This window comes from Zootoca vivipara, chromosome 6 (assembly GCF_963506605.1).
Source record: "Zootoca vivipara chromosome 6, rZooViv1.1, whole genome shotgun sequence".
Classification (NCBI taxonomy): Eukaryota; Metazoa; Chordata; class Lepidosauria; order Squamata; family Lacertidae; genus Zootoca; species Zootoca vivipara.
The window spans coordinates 73,417,840-73,439,703 of record NC_083281.1 but is presented as its reverse complement, the minus strand read 5'-3'; the positions used below and the strand labels follow the sequence as shown (position 1 = coordinate 73,439,703).

General features: G+C 46.2%; 1 protein-coding gene across 3 annotated transcripts in view; it reads right to left on the bottom strand.

The window, feature by feature from the left end:
- The window catches only part of KCNAB2 (potassium voltage-gated channel subfamily A regulatory beta subunit 2), a 115,553-nt gene that overhangs the window by 72,689 nt on the left and 21,000 nt on the right, over positions 1 to 21,864 (bottom strand). For 2 of the 3 annotated variants that reach the window (XM_060276123.1, XM_060276122.1), the window contains exons 2-3: positions 7,642 to 7,762; positions 4,987 to 5,028 (exon numbers count right to left, since the gene is read on the bottom strand). In XM_060276123.1, the coding sequence (XP_060132106.1) occupies positions 4,987 to 5,028; positions 7,642 to 7,718 (119 nt within the window). In that variant the 5' untranslated portion in view covers positions 7,719 to 7,762. The remainder of the gene's footprint in view (positions 1 to 4,986; positions 5,029 to 7,641; positions 7,763 to 21,864) is intronic. The other variant, XM_060276124.1, reaches the window with a different exon arrangement.

Genomic DNA, 21,864 nt, shown 5'->3' with positions numbered 1-21,864 from the left:
AGCCAGTGGCACATTCCCGAGCAGCGATCCCGTTAATGCAGAGATTTCCAAGGCTAAGTGGCTGCTCTACTCTCAAAGCTCAGAACGAGGCTGTTTCGCCTTTTATCCCTCTCTTAATGCATTTTCCCCGATTAACAGGGACTGGACGGCCTCCCAGACTCGCTCTGGGGAAAAGCTAATTGGTCTGGATTTTGCCAACACATCAGCACCGACGCACATTGCCCCCCTCCCCGACTTGCCAGAGGAGTCGCGTGGGCTGTTGCGTCGGGTGGTTGCTGGCGGCGAGGACTCCGGATGCCCAATTATCGCAAGGCCCCCCCTAATGCTGCTGCCTCACTTAAAGCAACAACCATGGGTAACTCTGTTAAAAGGTGGGAGATGATGCAAACAGACCCTTGCTCTGCCTGAGAGCTTGGAGCGCTGTCTGGTGGCCCTGGGCGGGATGCACAAAGGATCTCACCTGATGCAAAAAATTGTTTCCAGGTTCCAGAAGGACACAGCCAGCAAGGACATGTTCCCTGCATGCAGTTCTTAAGTTTATAAAATGATGCATGACATGGAGGAAGTGAGTAGGGGAAAGGTTTTCTCTGTCTCTCATCACACCACTGGAACTTGTGGACATCCAATGAAGCTGGATGTTGGAAGATGCAGGACAGATCAAAGAAATCCCTTCTTCACAGAGAGCAGAACTAAACTGTGGAACTCCCTCCCACAGGAGGCTGTGACGTCCACCCACTTGGATGGCTTTAAATGAGGATTCGACCAATTCATGGGTGAGAGGGCTACTGGTGGCTACTAGCCATGATAGCTCTGACCTGCCTCTACTGTCAGAGGTTGCAATGCTTCTGAATACCAGTTACTGGCAGAGCACAAGATGGAAGGGTTGCTGAGGTCCTGCTTGTGGGCTTCCTGCTTGGGGTATCTGGTTGGCCACTGTGAGAACAGGATGCTGGACCAGATGGGCTATTCAGTTGCCTTGGTACAACAGGCTCTTTAGATGGTCTTAGGCGGAAGGCCCCAAGTTCGAATCCTGGAAAGGATCAGCGGGTGGACAACAACACTGGACTAGGCAGAGCCACAGCCTGATGCAGGGTGCTTTCGATGTCCACCCCTCTCTACGGCTCTAAGCTTACCCAAAGCCTCCTCTCTTAACGCTGTGTATACACATTACCACTTACTCCTGCTCTGCCACGCTTCTGCTGCTGGCGTTTGAAGCTGAGTATATATGACTCTAGCTCCAACCCAGAAGCATCCTGTGGCTCCTTGATGAATGCTCCTGCTGGATGCGCTATCCCACAAGCCAGTTTTCCCCTATCCAAAAACAGAAGCTGCACTTATGCTGAGGTGTGTACGGTTTCAGGAGGCCATTGCACATGCTCAGTCGATAGCTTCGGCGACGTAAGAAATTTGGTGCAGGGAAACAAAGCAGGTGAGGGTCATCAGGTCGTTCCCTCTACAGTCTGTACAGCAATGTAGGATGCAACTTGAAATGCAGCAAGGGAGGATGACGCTCTAATGCAGGCATCCCCAAACTGCGGCCCTCCAGATGTTTTGGCCTACAACTCCCATGATCCCTAGCTAACAGGGACCAGTGGTCGGGGAAGATGGGAATTGTAGTCCAAAACATCTGGAGGGCCGAAGTTTGGGGATGCCTGCTCTAATGTTTATGTAGCTCCAAAGTAACCTAAGTCTCCTTGTTCCTCCAGCACCGTCCTAGAACACCAACATGGCAACTATAATTCTTCCTTCAAACATCCACTGTTTCCACCCAACCCTGGGATAGGGAACCGGGTTGTTGCACTACAATTCCCAGCACTCCTTACCCTCAGTCGTGCTGGCAGGGTCCCCATTCTCTGGTTAAAGCCCTTAATCCTTGACAGGATCAAGGGGTTCACCCCCAACCTGAAGCAAAGCCCAATGAGGTGCAAAATGCATTTGCTAACATTCCTTCCCCTGTGATTCTGTGCTGCTGTCATCTGAGACAGTACAGTAATTGCCATGGGGCAGGGAACCCCCCCCCTTCCGCTTTTTGTGCTTATGTTACTCTATTAAAAACAATGCACATGGATGGTGTATATTAGCGATCCCAAAACCTATTGAGGCCACAGCCCACTTTGTTCCATAGGTAAAGGTAAAGGACCCCTGGACGGTTAAGTCCAGTCAAAGGGGACTATGGGGGGTGCAGCGCTCATCTCACTTTTCAGGCCGAGGGAGCCGGCGTTTGTCCACAGACAGCTTTCCAGCTCACATGGCCAGCATGACTAAATTGCTTCTGGCGCAACGGAACACCGTGACGGAAACCAGAGCGCACGGAAACGCCGTTTACCTTCCCGCCACAGCAGTACCTATTTATCAACTCGCATTGACATGCTTTTGAACTGCTAGGTTGGCAGGAGCTGGGACAGAGCAACGGGAGCTCACTCTGTTGTGGGGATTCAAACCACCAACCTTCTGATTGGCAAGGCCAAGAGGCTCAATGGTCACCCGTGTCCCAGCACCCTCTACCCTATTCTATAAAAAAAGCATTATTCAAAATAGTGGTTTGCACAACCCACTAAGGAAGAGAACAACACAGTAAAATTCAAACCAGTGACAACTCATTGCACATCTCTTCAAAATCCAGTTGGAACTACAGTATTTAGTTTAATTAATTCACCGGAACCGGTGAACTTGATCCAGCGATACCAGCTTTTCAAAGTCTGATAGACATTTACATCCTAGAGCACCCTTGGTTCTCGTTGCGAGAAGCCAAGTTGCAGGGAACCAGGCAGAGGGCCTTCTCGGTGGTGGCGCCCGCCCTGTGGAACGCCCTCCCATCAGATGTCAAAGAGAAATACAGCTCCCAGATTCTTAGAAGACATCTGAAGGCAGCCCTGTTTAGGGAGGCTTTTAATGTTTAATAGATTATTTTATTTCATTTTTCTGTTGGAAGCCGCCCAGAGTGGCTGGGGAAACCCAGCCAGATGGGCGGGGTATAAATAATAAATTATTATTATATTATTATTATGGTTGCCCCTTTCCCTCTTAGTGCTCCCCAGGTAATCCCACCACCCCCTGGGGGCATTGCAGCCCACTTTTGCATATAATAATTAATCACATTGCATTTGCTCAACTGTGAAGCCCTGCCTTCCCATCTCCTTCCTGTTGCTGCTGATATTTAAATTGCAGTGTCTTTGGTGCAGGGACCTTTGCACTCTTGTTTGGGGTTGTTCTGTAAAGTCTCAGGCACAGGGACACTATATTAAATAAGATTATTTTAAAATACGAAACAAGGAAGCAAAAGTGTAAGTGCCAGGAAACAGCAGGAAAGAAAGTTTTTCTAAGAAACCGGACAGGTAGAAACCTGATCATTTGACAGTCCATTTGACTCAGCATCATGCAATATCGCTTGGCATTCATCTAAATTAACACCAAGTTGAAGACACTCAAGGGTCAATGTAGAGGCGGCATTCAATATCTTGTTCCGTTCAACATGCTCAGTTTTCCCCAATGCAAATAGTAGCTCCAGGAGGGGAAGGGTTTATCAGGCTTAAATTCCCTTGCCCACCAGTTCCGATCCTGTCCAAAGGCCCCATGTGGTAGCTATTTCCATTTTAAAAAATATTTTTTAAATGGGCAATAAATGTAAAAGCGCATTTCACATCATGCAGCATGGCCTTTGAGCCAACTGAAACAAACCAATCAATCAATAATCAGTTTAAAGCATACTTTATGGATTTAAAACACACCTAAAGTGCTGGACGAGAGTCACCCTATCCTACAGCAGCAGAGCAGACAAAGTCCTTTACATGTGCAGACTCAATTTCCCCTTGAAATTTGCAGCACACTTTGTCCTCACTCAGGTAAGCTAAACCATGGCATTGCAGTGGACAAGCAAACTGCCAGGCTCCCAGAGAAGAGATTACAGCCACCTTTCTCCCTGCAGAATGCTTTTGCTCCTGTGCTACACTGAGTTTAGTTGTGGTTTGGCTTAGCACATAGCACATTGTTCAAATCTGGGCTCGTGGTTTTAGATCTCTCAGCCAAACCTGAGTTGCAAACCATGGGGCAAACTTTGCTTACTAGCTTGTGGTTTGTCTGGAGGAAGCAAAACTATAAGCCAGGGTTCAGGAGGGGTGTGTGGACGTCCGGTATTTGTTTGCAAACTGGAACCTAACGTTTTCTTCATTTGGGTGAAAAGGGTGATGCCGGCCACCCTACCTTCAAGGACCTGGACACATTCCAAGCAGACAATACACTATTTACATTTCTAAATAGCTGCCACCTTTGAAAGCAGGTTTTCCTTAAGAATGGCTGCCAACTTGATTGGTCGAGCATTTTCCCGGGGAAACTAAGACCCCAACCACCCCCACCCCCACTCCTTGGCACTGGTACAAATTTATTTATTTACTTATTGCTTCATTTACTTATTAAATTTGTATACTGCCCTATACCCCACAGGTCTCAGGCAAGCTCACAAGATAAAACATAAAATACATAATAAAAATAGGCAAGAACAAGAACAACCCGATAATCAGTTCCACATTGAAATGAAGAGGCCATCAGGCATACAAATCAGAGAGGGAGCCAGTTTGCCTCTGAAGGATGAGCAGACACAGCGTCAAAAGAGGCCCTCCAAAATTATTACTCCATCCTTGGAGCCATACAAGCAGGTATTTGGGGAATATTTTGGTACACCCCTCAAAATACTGTAAAAAATAAGTTTGCAACATCATTTCCCTGGGAGGTTCCCTGTGCATTTCACAACTGGGTGGTAGCAGGCATTCAAAGAGGGCCATTATTTCCCTCCCCCTCCAAAAAGAAAATGGAGATGGGGTGATGAAAGATACACCTGTTGCCTTTCTGCCTCCGACACAGCAGGTGGAAGAGTGACTCTGGGCGGTGGATGAGGGAGAGATGCAAAGTTAACCACAATGAACCAACAGCTACCTGTCCACAGACACCTGGACTCAGGGGCATTGAGAAAAGAAACGCTGGTGCCATTACCTGTAAAATTGGAGCTGTCTTTTGGGACTCCCGTAGCGAGCACTTCCGAAAGCAGAAGGGAGAGAAAGAAGAAAAGATCCACAAGTCACAGTAAAAAGAAACCAACGCATGTGCACAAACACAAAGTAGACCTCTCTGGGATCCCAGTCAAAGATTCATTGCTTACAGTATTTACTTATTCTCTCCGTTAGGGTCCTGCTGGTTAACATTTTTGTTACAACAGCGCCACCAAGTGGAAGAGGTTTGCACTTCCCTGTAAATTTGACTTTGCAAATCTTTAAAGTTTGCAGAGATCGTCATTCCAGCGCCTGTTTGTTGCTCACCTGCACAGGGCTCTGGACCTAACCGCACTGAGGACAGGGAGGAGGGGCCTGTGTAGGAAGGGGAGTTGGCACAAGCTGCACAGCAAACCAAAGAGAAGGGTTTTCACACCCACCTCCCAGGTTTTTGATGTGGGAGCACTAGGAACTCTTGTCCAAAAAACAGCCAGCAAAAAGTGAGAAGTGGGCAAACCTTGGTGCAGGAAAAATTCAGCACAGGTGTAAATCTTATCAGCACATCTGCTTGCATTCACCCCTAGTCGGCTTTGCTTCTCACTTTAGGACAGTGATGGCCAAACCTGGCCCTCTAGCCTCCCTAACCACTGGTTCTGTTAGCTAGGGATGATGGGAATTATAGTCCAAAAGCAGCTGGAGGGCCATGTTTAGCCATCACTGCTTTAGGAAGAAGTTTCTGCTGGCAAGAACTGCTCTGCAGTGGAACAGATGACCACAGAAGGCAGGGACTCTCCTCTGTCGGAGGTTTTTAAGCAGAGGTTGGATGGCCATCTGTCAGGGGTTGACTAGATGGGGGTCCCTTCCCACTCTACAATTCTACAATCCTTCCTCTCTCTTCTGTTCTCTGCCATCAAACTTCAGATGGTAAGATCTTTGGAGCATAGAGAGGATGCACACAAAGGAGCTTTAAGGAGGCTCCACCCTTTAAGTATTTTGGTATGTTGCGTTCCCCCCAACACACAAACTTTCCTCTTATGTGGAGTGGAATTGAACAAAAGAGGGGTGGGGGGCAGGGAATAGATCCCAAAGTCCACAAAAGATTGCACGATGCAGGGGAATCCCTTTAGTACCACCTTTCACTTCTACCAGAAGTATTCAGAAACCCCGTCAACATTTCAGACAGTACACAGCACTTTCAGCTTCCTGAAGATGCTAGAAGCTTGACCTCTGTCAACAATGACCACTCCCTCCACCAGCAATCTCAGGTGGTGAGTGCAGAAAGAAGTGGAGTCAAAAACAGGGCAACTGAGAAACAAGAGCTTCCATAGGGGAACCCTGCTTCCCCGATTGGTTTCCAGGGAAGCCCCAAGCCACAGCTTTGGTGCCACCACAGAAAAAGACATGCCTCTGTGTCCAGCATCAGCCTAACGCCTCCCTCCCACCTTGGTCTCTTGTTACCCATCCTAGGGTGATGGGACATCCAGCCAGGTGATGTGGGAAAAGGCCCCCCTGTTTATCTCTATGGTAACCTCTTTGGACACGTAAATGGAAGTACTTAACCGGCCAGCCAAGGCTATTACCTGAACAAAGGCACCGATCTGAGTGGGTCACCAGCTTCCTCTTGTAGATTCTAACGGCACAGTAACAGGATCACAGCTTTGGAAGGGATCCATAGGTATCATCCACACTGCCCCCACCTCCAGACTTTTAACAATACATTTCCAAGTCTGGTTCCAAGTTTGCAAACCATGGTTTGCAAGGTCTCAACATTCCCACTGACCTAGGACCCTATGTTACTCAAAAGTTTGCATGCCATCCAAGATGATTCGGTTCAACGTGCACATTTACTGGAGCAATTTTGTTCGAAATGAAGGATCTTGTGGAACAATAGCCTTCCATTCATGTCAACGTTTGGCAGTGGCATTATCAAATGCTTCACCATGACTAAAGAGAAAGCTGGTGTGCTGCCCTTAATTCACATCCAGGGGCAAATGACTGTCAGAATTAGAGCTGGGTTGCTAACTTTGATGGGGAGAAGTTCACAAATCAATGGAATGACATTAAGAACCAGTGGAGATTTTCCTACATATATGGTGTCCTTGTTCTGGGAGGACAACATTTTGGATTAAAGTTCTTAAGGTTATTTAGAAGAAGAAGAAAGCTCTAAGTATTGTATCTTTAGACCCAGAAGTAGTTTTGACTATCTTTCTGAACTTGCGGGGAAGCATATACTGACCACTCATAATGTGCCTAGTTTATGAGTTAAAAGAAGAAGCTAGTATTGACTTTTGCATTGGAGTACTTAGCACTGGGGTTACAATCTACAGCAGGGTCACATTCATTCCACACTAAATATAAAACGATGCACTTGAGGAATCCAAACTTTACTCATGGAGAGGTGGAAAGGGGCTCTTTTCCCCCCAAAGCGTCAGAGACCTTACTCAGCCTCCCCTGCGACTTCTGAAATTTCAGAAAACAGCAATCACACACTCTTCATATGGGCTAGAAACCTGCCCCCCCCCAAAAAAAAACACAAAGTGGAAACCATCAGAAAACTGATAGAATCTGCATTCAGTACCATGTCTTATCCTGCAAAATTGTGGCTTCCTTGTTGCCTTTATCTGGCCCGGGAAAGTAGGAAAACGTGTCTGAAGCTCACCTGTAGATCATGCCTGGGGAGCCCGTCTGCCTGTTCGAGAATCTAGCCGGAGAGTCCGTGGTGGATTCCGGATACATGGAGCCCAGCCTCCCGGTTCCAGTTCAAGTTTTTTCAACACCCACTAAAGGAAGCAGGGAAGAGAAAGAGAGAGGAAGAACAGAGTTAGGCAATGCATATACCAGCCCATCAGCTTACACATCAAAGGCCAAGAATTGCCATTATCTTCCCCTTGCTTCCAGGCTGTCCTCCTCATGAAGATGGGTGCCACACACAAAACAGGTCTCACTTTCACCATAAGATCCACTGCATAAAACTGTCTTGAACTGGCAGGGAAGAGGAAGAGGATCCCAACGAGGAGTGTAGCCGTGACTGGGACAAGCTGGGGATAGGGTTGCCAGACTCAATAGAAGACAGGGCTTCTGTGCCTTTAATTGCCCTGCTCTCTCTTGAGTTTGGAAACCTTAAAGAGAAACCAGCAGAGCCTTTGCTTGGAAATTAAACAAAGGGTCTGCTGGTTTCTCTTTAAGGTTTCCAGACTCAAAAGAGAGCAGGGCAATTAAAGGCACAGAAGTCCTGTCCTCTATTGAGTCTGGCAACCCTAGCTGGGGATGAAGGAGAGGTTGGTGTGTAGGAAGTATTCATGGGGTGATGGAGGATGGAGAGGGGATGGGATGGGCGTCAGTGCACAGGAACCAGAGCAGCAGGACCCATCACCTGAGCCAGAGGAGCTCCTTTCTCCCCAAACATGGCAGGCTCTGAAGCATAGGGAGCAGCAGGAGGGGTGCTCTAGAAGGCTGAGGCAGGCAAAGGCACCCAGCCCAGCTCCCTAGCTGGCCAGGTGGGGCTTGTTAACTCTGGGAGGAGGGGTGTGATTCCTCAGCTGCAGTAGGCTCAGGACAGGTGAGGGTCACCTGTGTCGTCAAGCCCAGATGCTGCCATCAGCAGGCAAAGTACACAAGGGAAGCAGAGCTGAAGCTGCTGTGTCTGTTCAATTTCCCACGTTGGTTGGACCATGGCTTGGATGGTCCAGGGAGCTCTTCAGGACTGTGCTTGTGCAGGACTAATCTCCACGCACCCTGGCCCTTGGGTCGGCTGCAGAGGCAGGAACCTGGTCTCACTGGACTTTAGAGCTGTTAGCCTTCCAGACTACATGCTAGCATCTGTCGTGGAACAGGGCACACCAGCGAGACTAGCTGCCAGGTATCCTGTGGTTCAGGACAAAAACAAACCAACTCCCTGTACATCATAAGCCAGTGCCTCGAGACAAGAGTAACACTACGCCTTTCTCCCAGAAGTGCTAGGTTTCTACATGCAAGGTGTTTGTTGTTTTTTTAATGGAAGAATGACACAAAAGTCATTGTTTGCATACACTCTTCTGGCAGTCTGAAGCAAGATTTTTTCTCATAATTCTAAAGCCTCCATCTGCGTAACAGCCAGATTGACTTGCAGAAAAGTGCAAAGGGGTAGGCAGGTTTGTTCAGCAGGAGATTTCGGCTGCTAATTACTTAACTTTATGGTTAATTTAGCCCAGTGGATGAAGTGGGGAAGTTGTGCCAGAACCATCTGTGTAGATCGTGAAGAGGACTAGCAACATTGAAAGGCTGTTTGTCACTTTAAAAAATAATAATTCTCAGTGCAGGAAATAGCTATTCCACAAGATCCAGCTTCACTTAAAAGAAGACCTTGCTTGTTTTTGTTTTATTTTTTCATTCTTTGATGCGCTTACACCAATGCTGATTTAGCAATCAGCGGTCGACGCTTCTCTTTCTGTGTTTGTTCTCTTTTTCGTTCAGATTTTGCAAGCCTCGTGTATTTTTAGCAACTTATGAAAAAGGCTCACACCTCATTCTGTAGAAATGTTTCCATTTAAAAAGAACCTCCAAAAACCCTCCACGTAACTCAATTCCCCGTTATTGCTAAAAACAGTGCAGCGATTGAGAATAAATGAACCAGGCAAGCAGCAGTATGAAAAGCATGAAAGGGGTGGGAGGTTGTGTGGGTGGGTGGAGGCATGTCAGGGAACAGAATTAAAGCAGAAAACCATTTAAGGATTGTAACAGATTTAAGGTACCAGGAACATCAAATCAGGAAATCTGATGGCTGAACTCCAGTGCTTCACCTACCATATCACCACCGTAAATGGCCACAAGAGGGAGCTGCTGGTCCCTTAACTGCTCTTGAGCGCCATCGAGGTGGCTGGATGGAGGAGGTATTGCAGCCTGTCTGACTTAAGCGGGCTTTCTTTTTAGCTGACACAAAGCCCAATAAGGATATTGTAGAGTTGGAAAAAAGGTTCAGTAAAGGGTAACCAAAATGATGGAGGGGATGGACTGAGGCATCTGTAAGGAAAAGTTGCAGCATTTAGGAGAGGCACGGGCAAACTCGGCCCTCCAGCTGTTTTGGGACTACAGCTCCCATCATCTGTAAGCTAGGGGTGATGGGAGTTGTAGTCCCAAAACATCTGGAGGACCGAGTTTGCCTATGCCTGATTTAGGGCTTTTTCGTTTAGAGAAAAGAAGAGTAAGAGGCGACATAAAGCATAGAGTTAAGCTATGGAACTCCCTCCTGCAGGAGGCAGTGATTGGCAACAACTTGGATGGTTTTAAAAGAGGATTGGGGAAATTTATTGAGGAGGATGGGGCTATCATTGGCTGCTGGACTTGATGAGCCATTGGCTTCAACCAGGAATGTTTGGAGGTTGAGTGCCAGCGTACCCTTGACCTTGCCACCCTCCAAAACTGGGCCTCCCTCCTGGCCTGTTGGAATTGTGTTCTCCGCTAAGACTCCGCTCATCACAAATTCTCCCCGCTCTCTCCTCCTGAGACAGCCAGGAGCCTCTGTCTCTAAAATAAGACATTGCTGAAACGAGGACAGAAAACAGAACCCTGAGCAACGGGGTTGGGTGACAGGCGGAGAGAGACTCCTGCCTCCTCCTGCTTCAAGGATCCTGGGTTGAGCCAAGGTGAGATCACAGGACAAAAGCAAAAGCAAAACAACACAAAAAATCTCACGTCTTCTTCACCGGCTCATGTAGCTCAGAGAAAACGAAAAACGGGTCTGCAAGCCAATCTTTAGTAGCAGCAACGCACAGCTTCGAATTTCTGCAAGCAAATTTATACACGGGATCTATGCCGACACTCACCCTCTCCAATTATTTTGAAATAATTAATGTACCTATATACTGCTGAATGCCTTTTTTTTGTATTGCCAGGGACATCATCCCTTCTGCTGTCCCAACTCTGTTTTTACATATTCTCCAACCTCCTGGGGATTTTCAGGTAAACGGTAATAACAGTATTATTTAAATAAATAAATGATGGTGGTGGTGGTTTTTGGTTACCTGCCCCTGAGAAACCACTTTTGCTGTTTTGTCCCTAGGGGAGATGATGGGTTGCTAGAAGAATTTTTTTAAATATAATAATAATAATAATACTCCCAAACACTTAACATACATTATCTCTGCAAGCTTCACAACAGCCTCAAAAGGTAGGCGAGCATGATTCAATTCCTGTGTGGAAGTTGAACGGATAAGAGAATGATAATGATAATAATAATTTTTATTTATACCCCGCCCTTCCCAGTCAAGACCGGGCTCAGGGCGGCTAACAACAAATAATATCAACACAAGTATAAAAGAAACAATTCAGTTAAAACGTAGATTAATACAATTTTAAAATACAATTTTAAAATTACAAATCTACGAATAAGATAAAACCATTATGAAATAAAACTTTAGGGGAGGGTAACCATGGGGTCAGACTGCGTCAGTCCGAAGGCCAAACGGAACAGCTCTGTCTTGCAGGCCCCACGAAAAGATGACAAATCCCGCAGGGCCCTAGTCTCCTGGGACAGAGCGTTCCACCAGGTCGGGGCCAGTACTGAGAAGGCCCTGGCCCTGGTCGAGGCCAGTCTAACCACCTTGTGACTTGGGATCTCCAATATGTTATTATTTGTGGACCTTAATGTCCTCTGTGGGTCATACTGGGAGAGGCGGTCCTGTAGGCTTCTCTAAACCCACCCAGTGAGTCGGCGGTAGAGCTGAGATTCCTGGCTCACATTTCCCCGTAACACACCAGAAGGTTTATTTATTTGGATCGGGCGTGATGTTTTATTGCATTACATTTTACTTTTCAAACATACAGTTAGGGGAAGAGGATGGGGGCAGAAATGGAAAGGAAGGAGCTCCCCAACAAGCCTGAATAAGCAGTCTATAAAACGAAAGGAGAAATTGTGGAGCTAAGTTTGCAGCAGCCATAATACAGAGGCAGGAGAATTAGCTAACCACCCATTTTTTTCCCTGCAGTTGTGAAAGGGAAGTGCTTTCTTCTGGGATTGAGACAGACATGAGAGGTTCCAGAAAGCAAAGCAGGAGAAAAGGATGTGGCAGCACAGTGGCAGATAATGCTGTTATGCAGATCTATGGTGTGACCACACTTGGTTGAAATTGGAGGAAGGGCAGTTTTTCCTCCCACTCTCACAACATTGCAACTCATGGACATCCAACGAAGCGGAGTGTTGGAAGGTTTAGGACAGATAAAAGAAAGGACTTCATCACACAGCACAGAGTTAAACTGCGGAACTCACTGCCACAGGAGGCTGGGATGACCACCTACTTAGACAGCTGTAAAAGAGGGCCAGGCATATTCATGGAGGAGAGGGCTATTATCCATGGCTGCTAACCACAATGGCTATGCTCTGCCTCCATGGTCAGAAGCAGCAGTGCTTACAAATACCAGTTGCTAGAAACCTCAGGAGGAGAGTATGCTCTTGAGCTCAAATCCCGCTTGCCGGTTTCCCACAGGCATCTGGTTGGAATGGCCACTGTGAGAAGACGATGCTGGACTAGATGGGTCCCCTTTGGCCTGTTCCAGCAGGCTCGTCTTATGCTTTGCATGCAGAAGGTCCCAAGTTCAATCCTCTGCATCTCCAAGAATGGCTGACAAAGGCACTTTTCTTTTCTTTTTTTTAAATATACTTTTAATAATTTTCCAATTAAAACCAATTATATCACATTCATTATTTCAAATTATACACATATATATCAATCAAACCGAATGTTATGCCAAATCATCTAGAATTTTTTTTTTTTGGGTTCCCATGCTTCAAGAAATTGGGGATTCCTCGCAACCGTCCACTGCCGTCTTTTTTCTAAAGTTCAAATCGTCTCTCCGAGTTCATAATAATCCAGATCTTTCCCTTACAGTCACATAGATGTTTTCCTCTTTCAACCGATTATTTCCCAGCTGCTGAGATAAATGTCAAACAAAGTTTCACAAATGTTCTTTCTCCTGTGTGAGTTAATCAGTCCAGCCTCCCCATAAATCTTCTTGGTCTGGAGCGTCCCTATTGCGTCGACTCTCAACACGAAGCAGCGCCATCTTTAAAAAACTCAAATCACTTTCGTTTTCTCTCATAGATTAACGATCTTTATAAAATTTACAGCTTTTCCAGGCAGAAGAACCAGACCTCACACCATGCATAGACTCTTGGTAAATTAATGGATCTCCTTGCCCTATAGCTGAACTTAGCTTCAGGTCGCTGCTCCAATTCAAAGTGCGTCACAACTCATAAATCCTCCGAACGCGTCCAGGCACTCCTCCCATCCAACTAGAGGGGGGCTTTTCTCGTCAGCAACTCCTCATCTTCAAAAAATATACTCAATAACAACAGTTTATAAAGTTCAACTCACACAGTCTTTTGCTTCTCTTTCACTCCAAACAAGCCAGGACATCACGTCTGGGAAGGTACGAAGTAACTCATATGAAAAAAAATAAAAAAGAAAGACTCGCTTCCCTTATCGCTCTGTCCCCATCAATCCTTCTTCCAGATGAAATACAGCCTTTAACTCCTCACCCTCAGCAGCATAGATTTCTCGGCAGTAAACAGCGCTTCTGCCCCTCCTTCTGAAGTATGTCCATAGATTTAAGCCTAATTATCTTCTTTAATCATGGAAATCCCCGCCATGCAGATTAGCGTCCGGGAGTCCTGGCCCTCGTAAGTGCTTCAGCCCAAGCTCCCCCCACTCCATAAACAGTCGGAGTGGGTCTGGGGGCATCGCGGGCCAGCGGCCCCTCTCCGTAACCCCCGGAGAGGGTAGGGGGTTGCCATTTACTCCCCTAGCAACCGCCAAATTCCTTACGAAGGTCAGAGGGATGGAAAACAGGTCCGCCATTCCTGCAGGCGGAAACCGGAACCGACAAAGGCACTTCTCTGAAACCTTGCCCGTTAGTGTATACAGTACTGATTTAGAACCCAGGTGAACTTAAAGAAGGACCATAGCTCAGTGGTAGAGCAGGTGCTTTGCACGCAGAAGGCCCCGGGTTCAATCCCTGGCATCTCCAGGAAGGGTTGGGATTTCCCTCTGCCATAAATCCTGAAAAGCCACTGCCCGCTTTAAGAGGGCGACCGTGCTCCTAAAGCTTCTGAAAGCATGCCCCCCCCCAAGGAGGCTACCATCCATGCCCTTAGCTACTAACATGCCCCTTTAAGTTCAACTGGAGACGCAAATGGTATCAGACCAACAGCACCTACATATCATGTTACAACATGGGTCAAAGACACACCGTTACGAAAATCAACCACCAAGCAGGAATTGAATTGACAGAAGATTTTTCGGGTATAACAACCCACTGTCAATCAACAACACAAAATAAATAAATCCTTCCAGTAGCCCCTTAGAGACCAACTAACTTTGTCATAGGTAAAATAGAAAAATTCTTTCAGTAGCACCTTAAAGACCAACTAAGATTTTATTTTGGTATGAGCTTTCGTGTGCATGCACACTTCCTAAGATACAGTGTATTCTGAAGAAGTATTCTGAAGAAGTATTCAGTGTATTCTGAAGAAGTGTGCATGCACACGAAAGCTCATACCAAAATAAAAACTTAGTTGGTCTTTAAGGTGCTACTGAAAGAATTTTTTTATTTTGCTTCGACTCAGACCAACACGGCTACCTACCTGTAACTTTGTCATAGGTATGAGCTTTCAACAACACATAAACGCCCCCCCCCCAAAACATTATAATTAACCAGGCAGCAGGTGAAAAGGAAAGGAACGATGATGAGAGTGACTTATTGGAAACTGGACTCTGAAATGGAAATGAATTTCAAGTAACTGGGATGTTTTAGGACATTATAAGCGCGCGCGCACACACACACACACACACACACACACACACACACACAAAATAAACACTTTGGTGTATAACTGAATGGACTTGGGGATAACTTCATGGGTGCCTTTTTTAATAAAGAAGTTTTTGAATATGCCAAGGGTAAACCAGTCTAAGCGCAAGTCAACAGAGCATGAGGTGTGTGCATCATGACCTAGTGTTTGGTTTGACCCACCTGAGGGGTGCTGGGCAATTTAAATAGATTGGGTTTTTAGGCTGTAACAGGGAGGTGTGATGTTTTTTTTTTCCTTCTGGGAAGCGAAAGCAGCTTCTGAGCAGCAATACGAACAGCAGACTACATTGCATTGTAAGTGATTCTGTAGTAAGTGATTCTGTTGTAAACTGGAACGTGTGCAGAGGAAGGTGACCAGAATGATGAAGGGTTTGGAAGCTAAGCCTTGTGAGGAATGGTTGAAGAAGCTGGGAATGTTCAGCCTGGAGAAAAGAAGACTGAGAGGTGATATGATGGCCACCTTCAAATATCGGAAAGGCTGTCATAGGGGAGGTTGTTTTCCGCTGCTCTGGAGGGTACGTCCTGAACCGGTGGATTCAAATTACAAAAAAAAGGAGATTATGACTAATATAAGGAGGCACTTTCTGATGGGAAGAGTGGTTTGACAGGGGAACTGACTTCCTCGGAAGGTGATGGGCCCTCCTTCACTGGAGGCTGTTAAACAGAGGTTGGATGGGCATCTGTCAGGGATTCTTTAGCTGTGATTCCTGCATTGCAGAGGGTTGGGCTAGATGACCTTTGGAGGTTCCTGCCTACACAGCAATTATACGGTTCTATTATTCTACTCTATCTCAGAAGAATCCTTGAACCTGTAATATGGGTGTGTGATGACTACAATGGGGGATTATTATTGTACTTTGTCTCAGGGCCCAAAATTACTTGGCTGGTTTTGGGTTTCATATACTTGGGGTGGAGCCCCCTGGCAGCAAAACCGCCTGGCTCTGCTAGTGTCTTACAGGAGGCACATGAGTATGCAATAGATGACTGAGCAGCAGCTTCCAAATTCTGCACTTTCAGAGGCTCCTTCACACTTTGAAACTCCAACTCAGCAGATGAGTCATTCTGGTTTCATTCTAAATATTGTTTTTTATAACTTTGTAAGATTTCTTTTTTTTACAGACTTCTTTTTTATTGTGCATTCATGATGGTATCCTGCTTTCGAAACCATTTGCACCTGTTAAAAGTTTCAGGGCAAAAACGCTGCTCCGTTTCCAATCTTTGCATGCCATATACCACCCTGCCAAAATAATCCTGTAACTTTTTTTTTTACAACATGAATGCTCTGGTTTGTTTATTGTCCTGAATTTAGTTGTACAGGACGAGAGGTGCCCTTCGAGATGGCAATAATGCGCTTACAGCATCACAGAGCAACTATTAAAGAAGAATGACTTATGGTTGGTCCAGTATAAATCTACTGCTAGTATTGCATTCATGAATGGTGGCAGAATATACTCCCTCCGAAAAACAACAACCACCCACATCTGGAGGAGCCACACTTCATGGTTTTAAGTTTTGTTTGTATCAATTTATTAGTAAACCGCACAGGGGACCTTTTAAGAATGCAAGGGGAGTCTGCTGGATCAGGCCAGCGTCCCATCTAGTCCAGCCTCCTGTTCTCACAGTGGCCGATCAGATGCCTGTGGGAAGCCCACAAGCAGGATTCGAACACAAGAGCCCTTTCCCCTCCTGTGGTTTCCAGCAACTGGTATTTAGAAGCATTGCTGTCTCCAGCTCTGGAGGCAGAGCAGAGCCTGTTGGAAGTTTCAGGACAGATAAAAGAAAGGAATTCTTCACGCAGTGCATATTAAAACTATGGCACAGAGATGGCCACCAACGTGGATGCCTTGAAAAGAGGACTGGATAAAGTCAATGGCTAGTCTCTACAATGGCTATGTTCTCCCTCTATGGTTGGATGCTGCAATGCTTCTGAATACCACTTGCTTTGCCACCTGGAAAGTAAACTACGCTGTATCTACACAAAAACACACACACTCTGTCCATGAGAATTTCACCCAAATTTTATCTGCCCCCTGCTAATTTTCAAATGCTATATTATTATTATTATTATTATTATTATTATTATTATTATTATTATTATTATTATTTGTGTACTGCCCTATCTCCACAGGTCTCAGGGCAGTTCACAACATCAAATCACAACATAAAACACAAAATATGTAATAGAAATAAAAACAAGAACCAGCCAATAACCCCCCCAACACATTTATTTTCTCATTACCCTGCCCATCCGACATATATAAAAATATAATAAAACTATACAAGGCTGCCTTCAGGTGTCTTCTAAAGGTTGGATAGTTACTTATCTCCTTGGCTCGGGGGGGTCGCATAACTCCATACCCTCCAAGCTTTCTCTGATGAAAATAGGGATGTCCTAAGGAAACGCGGGACTATCCAGGATCAAATCAGAAACCAGGACGGCTTCTGTAAATCCAGGACTGCCCTTGGAAAATAGGGACACTTGGAGGGCCTGTGTTTATTATTTATTTATGAAAACAATTAGATGCCACTGTTCAGAAAAGGGGGTGGGTGGGCGAGGAATCAAAGCAGTTTGCAACCAGTCATTAGTTTCCTGCACATTAAGTATGAATGGTGGGTAAAGTTTGCCCCTGCTGATCTGGGAGCTTCAAGTTTCTCAGCATCCTGATTTTAAGGCAATTACGGCCAGCTTCAGTTTCATCAGGTTAAAAGCTTCTGCCAAAGAAATTCAGCACGGCTACAGCTCCCTCATAGAGAGGGGTCTTTAGGCCAAGGAGAGGGAGCGGCGGAGAGGCTCTGGGTTGAAAGGCGTCATGGAAAAAGAGGCTCACAGAGATGGTGTGCCTCCTGAGTTCACTCCAGGATAGGAACATATTGTTGCACAAACCCCAATCTCCAAGTGGTGAGTGTTTCTGGAGGTGCTTGCGCTTACTCAGGGTTTGTTTCCCTTGGAGTGAAGGTTGGTGGAGACTGTGGTGTCTTTAGGATAAATGGTTTTATTTGCACATATATCGAAGCCGAGCATTGGAGGGATGGGCCCACAGCGTTAATACCTCCAACCGGCTTCGCTTTCTCCTTCAGTTTCCAGGGAAGCACCAAGTCACAGTTCTTTGGGTCCAGTACAGAGCAAGGCCTACCCTTCATCTTCCAGCATCAGCCAAAAATCACACATGGAACATCTGGCAATTGTTCTTCACCTTACAAGGTGATGTCACTTCCCATTAGGTGAGGAGAGTTACACACCCCCAGTATCTCCATGGCAACAGATCAACATCTTTCTAATGTAAATAGCAGTACTGAACTGGCCAGGGTCTGGTTGGGCTGGTTTGCTCTTATAGATTCTACTCTCACCTACGCAGGGTCACAGGTTTGGAAGGGACCCACAGGCACCATCCAGACTGACCCCCAAAACTTAAAGCTGTCTAATATCAGTCTATTTGATCTACTCTTGACTGCTAAAAGTTCTTTCACAGCCCGAAACTTGGGGGAGATGCCTTGGACTCCGGTGCTGCCCTGCTGTGGAGAACGAGACGCTTTTGAGATGACCATGCTGTAAGATCTGGACTCCCTCTATCTAAATTCAGGTGTAAATAGGTGACTAAATCGTATTTTCTTAAAGCTACAACAGCCTCCGCCGTGTCTTCAATTCTTCAAAGGAGCACAGACCCTGCTTGGCAGAGATTGGGATGGTGTTTGGGGTACTTTTCAAGGGAGAAACAGCTGGCTTAGCCCTCCGAGGTCAAAGCAAATGTACCCAGCTGCCCTCCTGCCTCTGCATGGGTCTTGCCCCTGTCCCAAACGTTAACCGCCTCTAAGATTCAGTAGCTTGTATATAAATTCCTTCTGCCAAGGGTCCTATCCCAGCAGAGTTTCCCAAGGCAACAAATATGGAAACAAAAGCATGCTCACTGCTAGCCATTTTTATATACTGACCCTAGCGCGGAGGAGGCTGGCATGGAGAAAAGTCAGCATCCAATCTAACACCATCCTGACTTTTTTTTGGGTTTACTTCCTACACAGGATGTGAATACTTAATGCAATTCCTCGCTCACGGGAGGAAACTTAACAAAGGTATCAGAATCTTTTACTTGCCAGCTGAATGGGAGCCAGCAGTGTGATGCTACTGCTAAGCAAGCTAATGCAATCTTCGCTGCATTAACAGAAGCAGGAGTGTCCAGCTCACAAGGAGTAATAATTCCACTCTGTTCTGAGCTTGTCAGACTGCGATCTGGAGGGTTGTGCCCAGCTCTAGGCACCGTATTTTAAGAATGATATTGACAAATATACTGTGTGTTCTTTGAGTGGGGATGGGGGGGGGGAGCGGCGGTCGGTCAGGCAGGACAAGGAGGGAAATAAGAAAATCAGAACAGCTTGATGGATCAGGCCAATGGCCCATCTAGTCCAGCATCCTGTTCTCAAAGTGGCCAACCAGAAGCCCCAGTGGGAAACTTGCAACCAGGACCCGAGAACAAGACCCCTCTCCTCTCTTGCAGTTTCCAGCAACTGGTATTCAGAAGCATTGTTGCCTTGGACAGTGGAGGCAGAAAATCATCATCATGGCTAATAGCCATCGATAGCCCTCTCCTCAAGGAATTTGTCCAAACCTCTTTTAAAGCCAACCAAGTTTTCTTTCTTTTGTGTACAACCACAAAGCTCTGTTTTCCCTGTATGGGCATGTTTTGTTACCTGAATTTAAAAATCAATTTTTTAAATAAAAAAAGCCATCCACGTTGGTGCCCACCGTTGCCTCCTGTGGGAGTGAGTTCCACAGCTGAACTCTGCACTGTGTGAAGAAGGCCTTTCCTTTGCTGTGCCCTGAATCTTCCGTTTTATCCATCCCATGCAAAGTTCTACAAACTTCTACTTTAGCTGAGATTCCTCAGTTACAGGGAGTTGGACTAAATGACCCCCAGGGGTCCCTTCCAACAATTCTACGATTATGCTCTCTCCCCGCTCCCTAGATCATTTCGGTTGCCTTTTTCTGAACCTTTTCCAAATCTACAATACCCTTTTTGAGGTGACATGACCGGAGCTGTGCACAGTAGTCCAAATGCAGTCGCACTAGAGATTTGTAAAAAAAAAAAAAGCTTTAATATATTGGCAGCTTTATTTTTCAATTCGTTCCCTAAAGATCCCTAGCATGGGAGATGCCTTTTTACACCACTGCTGCTCATTAGTCCTGTGAAAGAGCTGGGCATGTTAATCTTTCCTGGAGAAGAGAAGGAGGGACATGATAGATCTCTAGGGTGCTGTCATGCCACAAAAGACAGGGTAAAGATATCAGCTCAACAATAGTATAAACTTTGGCCCCATTTGCCCTAAATATTGAAAGCAATATCTCACCACTTGAAAAAGCTATGGCTTCCACTGAAGAATCATGGGAAGTGTAGTTTCTTAACGGTGGTTAGAGTTGCAAGAAGACACTTACACCCAAATCCATTGGCTTATAGAAAAGATAAGTAAGAGAGGACACATGTTGGAAGTTTATAGAATTATGCCTGGCATGGAGAAAGCAGACAGACAAAAGATTTTCCTCCCTCTCCCATAAGACTAGAACTTGTGGACCTGAATGTTGGAAGATTCAAGACAGACAAAGGTTAAGTCCTCGACGCAGCACCTAGTTTAAACAATGGAACTCGCTGCCACAAGAGGCAGTGATGGTCACCCACTTGGTGAACAGTAGTAGCCATGATGGCTATGCTCTTCCTACACAACTGGAGGCAACAATGCTTCTGAATACCAGTTGCTGGAAACCACAGGAGGGGAGAGGGCTCTTGTGCTTGAATCCTGCTTATGGGTTTCCCACTGGGGGAAACTGGTTGGCCAGTGAGAGAACAGGATGCTGGACTAGATGGGCCATTGGCCTGATCCAGTAAGCTCTTTTTATGTTATGTTCACTTATGTTCTTCATGTCTCTAAAATGCCATTGAATAATTAGGACACTCTCTCCTCCCTACAGCTCCTTATTTTATCCTCACGGTTGCTTTTGCTCTTGAATATAAGAGGGCTGGTGGGGAAATTGTTATCTTTCTACTGGTACCCGACAGAATTACCCCATCCTCCCGGCTAAGAGGCTAACTGTGTAATTGAAATGTCACTAGGCAGAAATTTCTCTTGCGTGCACCGATGTTCCATCGCAAACTCATTTTCTCTGAGCTGAGAAATGGTGGGACGTCAAGCCAAGCCAAAAATATCTAGCAGAAGCTGGGAATTACAGAAGCATGAATTTTAATAAGTGGGAAGAAAAGCTGCTTTCTCCCCATGGGCACATCAGGAAGTCATCGCTCCTTGACTGTGGCCAGAGTGTTGGCAACAACTGCAGCTTACAGAAGGAAGTTCACACGGAGCTCAGAGCACTGATCTATCTAGCAGCCTCCTCTAGCCCCTTTTCAGAACCCCTCCAGTTAGCAAAAGGCAAACAAAGGGATACACACCACTCATCAAACAGAATTTAGAAAGTCCCAGGTTGAGTTCCTGGCAGCTAGCTCTAGGTAGCACCAGGAAAGCCCCATCCGAAAACCTGGAGAGCCACTGCCTGTCAGTGCAGCCAGGACTAAGCTAGACAGAGGAATGCTTTTACACTGTAGAAAGGACTTTCCTACCTTTCATATTGTGCTGTGATTAAAACAGCCAACAGCGCTCAAAACTAAAGTTGGGTACTGAAATGAAGCAGGCAAACCTTAGCAGATCTATGGCAACATGCGAATTCCACAGTCCAAAACTGGAAATTGCTCTTTTCCTGCTTTTGTTGGCGCAGTAACCCCCCGCAGCTCCCCACAGCCCTGCCTGCACCCTAAACTGGTCCCACCAAGTGCTCTGCCAGCAGCCTCTCTCAAAGTGGCGCACTGTGACGTCCGCTGCCCGTCCGCAATCAGGGCCACCAACCCTGCACAGCAGTTTCCTTCGCCGCTGCCTTGCGCTACAGAATCCTAGCTGTTCCCCATCCTATCCTTTTCCTTCCAAAGTGCAATTAATTTCAGGGCAGAGACGCAACACTTGTGCCTGACAGATCACCCTCCTCCCAGATGCACTGCAGGTGATG